Source organism: Haplochromis burtoni, unplaced genomic scaffold (assembly GCF_018398535.1).
Source record: "Haplochromis burtoni strain Fernald_Lab_line unplaced genomic scaffold, NCSU_Asbu1 Contig_172, whole genome shotgun sequence".
NCBI classification, from domain to species: Eukaryota; Metazoa; Chordata; class Actinopteri; order Cichliformes; family Cichlidae; genus Haplochromis; species Haplochromis burtoni.
In genome coordinates this window covers 221,416-227,012 of record NW_024582533.1, presented here as the reverse complement: position 1 = coordinate 227,012, position 5,597 = coordinate 221,416, and the positions used below count along the sequence as shown (strand labels likewise).

Below are 5,597 nucleotides of genomic sequence, written 5' to 3'. Positions count from 1 at the left end.
GTTTCGGGAAGCAAGAAGCCGAGAAATCCGCCTATCAACGTAAGGCAGCTGAAGACTGTGATGGGTATGACCGAGTGGTACATGGCCAACAAGTTCAGCAGTGGAGCCAGTAATCCACCTAATCTTGCTGATATGGATCCTAAAGCTGTGGCTGTTTGTCTGAAACAGGAAGACAAATGGTATACTCACTAATTCTTTTGTGTTCTTTTCACACAAGTTGTTCACAAACATGAATAAAAACTGTGACTGCTTACCTAACCGAGTTGGAAACAACTCCTGCATAAAGACCATACAAACAGAGCCAGCCCATATCAAGAAAAAACGAGACACAACAGCTAAAGATGTGACAGAAATGGCGTAACCTGACATAATGAAATAAATAATTAATAAAAGTGAACGTAAACATGATAATCAGACAAAAATAAAATGCATTTTGTGATATAACAAAGCTTTTACTATCAGGAACAGCGAGGATAAGTATGGAGGAGACTCCTCCGATCAGAAGGGTTGCTATGAATAATATTTTCCTCCCAAAAATCTCCAGCAGCCACATGGAGAGTAAAACAGATGGTACTTCAAAAACACCATAAAGGAGTTGGGTTACAAAGATGCTCAAACCAAAGTTTTGCATGTCTAAGTACAAACTGTAGATGGAAAGGTTCACGGAAAACCTTTAAAAGAGAAGAGAAACACATTTAATCAGACACAAAAGTCCTGTGTCATGAACCATTTATAACACATTTATGAATGGCCATTTAATCATCAAAACATCAAATTCAAAACTCAAATCTTACGATTTAAAAACAGCGACATGTTTTTACATTGAAATATTTCCCTTTAATGTATTAACCCCACTATAGATGTTGAACTTACCATGATAGTATTATAATAAAGAAATATCTGGTCAGCAGTGATGATTTGAAGATGATTTTTATTCCTTCGTTATTCACAGTGTTATTCACTTCAATCTGTGGGAGACATAATGTTTATCGTAACACCATTTTAATACTATTGATAATAATGGAGATTTGTTATGCCTCCAGTGGTATTACTTTGAATCAAGGTAGAATTTCTTTTAGCAAATTTAGCACAAAAAAAACAAATCCACATTGATCAGGTCACCACTCTAGGCCTAACCCATCGACATCAACACCGTTTACACCTTCTGCAAATTTAGAGTGAGCAATTACCCTAACATGCATGTCTTTAGACTGTGGGAGGAAGTCAAACAGACACGGGCAGAACATACAGACTCACTGTGTTGCCTAAGTCCATATCTCTTGTCCTTAATATGTTGAATAATGAACATAATGTCTTCTCTATTCATGACTCTACTTTCCTTACTTAATTTGTTTATTTGATTAGCAACATTACGCAAAAAACACCAGGGACAGTTTAATGTCACTGGGTGGAGGGGCAGAGGCAGAGCTTAAAAACCTTTAGACACCCCACCACCACCATTTGCATGAGTAATAGTGGAGGACTGACTCTTTAGTAGTCAGAGGTTATTGCCATCTTGATGAAAACGGTATAAAAATCCATTATAAGAAAGCCTGTGCAAACTTTATTGAAAAATAATTAAAAAAATACCAGGCATGGTACCAAATCTAACCAGTGTTGGTCAAGTTACTTGAAAATAGTCATTAGTTACTAATTACTGATACTTCTCCAAGAAAGTAATCTGTTACTTTACTGATTACTTATTTTCAAAAGTAATTATTATTACTTAGTTACTTTTAAAAACACGATTTACAACCTGAAGTAGTATAAAGCATAGACTTTCAGCCCAATTCTATTTTTCTCATAATCCATCATAAAAATGAATCAAATGAAAAGTCTCTTTTTAAAACTTGTTTTATTAGTTTTAATCTTTTAACTTTATGCATCAAGCAAAAATTAATTATATGCAACATCTCTTGACTTGAAGAAATTGTTTAACATTTAAACCTATTTTCTGCAATTTCCAGCATATAAAATAAAATATGTTTTTGTGTTTACACTTACTCTTTCAAATAGATGCAAGTAAAACACAGCAAAAATAAATAAAGTCAAAGGTTCGGCAGCACTAAGTCCTGTCGTTCTTAAATCGATTGTCACCTGTTTAGCAGGAGTGGGGCCGGTGGAGGTTTGGCCGGTGCTGCAGCGGTCATGTCAGTGGGGGGATCTGGGGATTTCTCTGTGAATTTCACACTCCTGTGGCAGGGTGCTCGGTGCTTGCACAGATTTGAAGTTTAATTTTTCGCTGTAGAAAGAAGTTTTCTTCCCACGCAGAGTGAACAGTGGTCGCTAATGTTTTTGTCATTTTTTATGGAATGAAGCTAAAAGTAATGTCAGGACGTCCACGCTTTAAACGCTGCACGGTCGTACTCTAGCTCGCATTGTTGATCTACACATGTCTGTTGCTGCAACGGACGTCGTACGCTCGCACGTCAATGTCGTGAGACACTCTCACAAATAAAATCACTGTTTAGGGAAATGAATATAACACACTTATTTTGAGGTATTTTACAGGTGTCATCCGATGTTCTTGAAAACTCCTCCCCTGATGAATGTGATTCACTACCTTGTCCAGAAGAGACTCTGACACAGGGTGTTTGTTAATGGCTGCTGCTTTGACAATGAGCTGTTTGGCTTCTTCTTTTCTGCCTCTGCTTAACAGCCACCTGGCTGACTCTGGAATAAACCTGATAGGAAGAAAATGGCACTTCAAACAAACAGACATATTGAAATGTATAAATAACTCAATAAATAGAGTGAAATACACACCATATGTAGATAATAAGCACTGCAAGCGGAACTGCTGTGATCAGCTGAGCCAGTCTCCAGTTTCGGATGCCATAGATCATACCAGCGAGGACGCACTCTCCAATTGCACTAAACAGCTGAGTCACACAAGCTCCCCATGATCTTTTGGACGTCCCAATCCATTCAGTGGCTGCAATAAGGAAATATGTTAATTGTTTGTTTATTTTAGATTAAGACCTCAGCTCAAATGGAACAAAATAAATAAATAACAACAAAAATAAGTAAAAACATTGCACATCAGCTGCTATGAATATCTCGGCTGACTGTACATATATTTTTCTATTACTGTTTTATACCTAATCAGACAGAACATCTCAGTGTGAATGGATAATGACCCAAACCAACCAACAAACAACAAAAGAAAAGAGCTTCCTGAGACGACTGAAGAGGCTGAGCGCAATGGGTATCAGTGTTTAACTACTGCAGCATCTCAAACATGTTATTTTGTCAATGATCGTTTTTTCATCTGTTTCTGCTTTATGTCTTTCAGACAAGTTAGTCCCACAAGAAGAACAACTACCAGTCCACATTCATATTCAACCAAGATGTAGATGTTTTTGTACGGATTTCATCTTTACAAATATGTGATGTATTTAAATGAACCACAACCTCAGTCATCATGTTCTATAGACGCCCCTGGTTCTGGACTCAGGGTCTGAAGATACATCTGAGGAGACCGCAGTCTTAATAAGTTATCATTTTGTTAACACTTTAGTTTTTAGACAGTGTAACTTTGGCTAACTTTCTGCAGTACAAAGAACCAACTGTAATAATAAGTGATTAAATAAACACTGTTTCCATCACCTTGAAAAAATTAAACACTATTCCCACTACTTGTTTCCCATTAACTGCTGCAGCATCACATTCTGAGAGCAACCCTGCTGTTATTCTATCATGTGTTTAACTTTGTGAAGGTGAATCTTAATCCAAACTATGATCTTTTCATAAATGTCACCAAGTAGTTTGTGTGCATAATTATAATTATAATAATCATTCTCAGCATTAGAAACTATTTTGGGTGATTAGTTTGAAATATTGTGCAAACACATGACCAGTGAAAAGACCTGAATGAGCAACAATCACTCATTGCTCACTGCATGATGGGAAGGTCCCAGCAACCTAGCCCTTCTGCAGCATAGCTAAGTGAAGGCTCAGTGTCACCTGATCCAGCCTTAACTATGAGCTGCATCAAAAAGGAATGTTTTAATGCTAAGTAGAGAGGGTGTGTGTCTGCTGAATGCAAACTGGGAGCTGGTTCCACAGAATAGCGGCCTGAAAGCTAAAGGCACTGCCTCCCATTCTGCTTTATGTCCTAGGAGCCACAAGTAGGCCAGTAGTATGAGGGCAAAGTGCTATATTGGGATGGTATGGTAGTATGAGGTCTTTAAGATTACTTAAGACCTTGTATATATACTCGATTCTCTAGTCCCTGTCAGTACTCTCACTGCTCACTGCAGCACTTTGTTTCCCGAAGCCAACTGATGGCTTTTTAGGAGACCCTGATAACTTACTGATGTAAGTTACTTCTAGTCCAGCCTAGAAGTAATAAATTAATGAACTAGTTTTTCATCATCACTCTTAAAGAGGATCTTTCTAATTTTAGAGATATTGCGCAAATCACTGCATTACTGCAGTTTAAACTAATTGGTGTGATATGTAAAGCTGGTATCATTGGCATAATAATGAAAATGTAAATTATGTCTTCTAATAATACTTCCTAAGTGAAACATGTATAATATAAACAGAACTGCACAGAATCCTGTGGAACTCCATAATGTGAGGAAGAATTTGAGATAAAAAAAACCCCAAAAACGTTGGAGATTAGTCTATAAGACAGCTGGGGCACGTGATGCGTTTTTAAGCAACGGTTTAATTAATGACACCCTCAACGCCATTGGGAAGAGGGTGGGCCATGTCATATCATTCACAAAAATACAGGAAATTTTTTTTTTGATATCATGATATTTCATGGTGTAAACACATCACCCCGTCACACAGTGGATTACAGTCACGTGGGTCACGCGGCATGAAGTTATTAAAGTTGTTAAGGTGAAGAAAACGTTATGGCTGAAGATTTAATTCACAAAAGCGCAGCTCTTCAGTGTTGTTTAATTATTTTGGATACAAACGAGGAGCTACAGAACAAAGTACAATAATATGTAAGGAGTGCAAGAAGGCTATAATATCTAAAGGGGGAAATCCCTCTAATTTATTTCACAATCTCAAGCATCAACACCTGATTCTAGTAAAGAGCCAGGCAATCAAAGAATGAGCAGTCAGCGAAACTGTATCATTACTGCGTGGTCAGTAGAATCAGAAACACCACAAGCTTCAAGATCAGCCGAAGACAACCTGGGCCAAAGCGCAAAGTTGCCAAAGAAGACCCTTGGAAGCTTTTTTAAGAGGGTAGCAGCAAGGACTGGGACCATCTCCAAGGGACAGGCAGAGTTAAAAACGACCTAGATTGTCCCCCAGCAGATGGTGACAATGATCCCCTCAAATGGTGGAAAGTGCACGAGGTTAACTGTCCTCAGGTCAGTCATTTGGCAAAAAAGTACTTGTGCATCCAAGCCACAAAGTGCAGCCTCTGATAGGTTGTTCAGCACAGGAGAGAACATTGTCACCTGTAATAGGCCTGCACTGAAGCCTGCTCAGTTAATAGGCTTGTGTTCTTGAATAAGTATTAACTGTGATAATTATGGTTTGCCACTGATTGGCAGCGTTGTTTTTTTGAGTTTTCATATGAAATGGATGTTGTATGTTTTGAAACCTATACTTCATTTACAGTTAAA

At 37.9% G+C, this 5,597-nt stretch overlaps 1 protein-coding gene across 1 annotated transcript; it reads right to left on the bottom strand.

The window, feature by feature from the left end:
- Window positions 1–139: 139 nt before the first annotated feature.
- On the bottom strand, window positions 140–3,138 carry LOC121815281 (solute carrier family 22 member 13-like). Its single transcript, XM_042225472.1, has 6 exons — window positions 2,767–3,138; window positions 2,564–2,684; window positions 874–968; window positions 457–671; window positions 255–362; window positions 140–159 (listed from the first exon to the last, which is right to left on the bottom strand). Exons 1-6 carry the CDS (start codon window positions 2,844–2,846, stop codon window positions 140–142), a joined length of 639 nt encoding a protein of 212 aa, XP_042081406.1. The 5' UTR covers window positions 2,847–3,138.
- Between the last annotated feature and the right edge of the window lie 2,459 nt (window positions 3,139–5,597).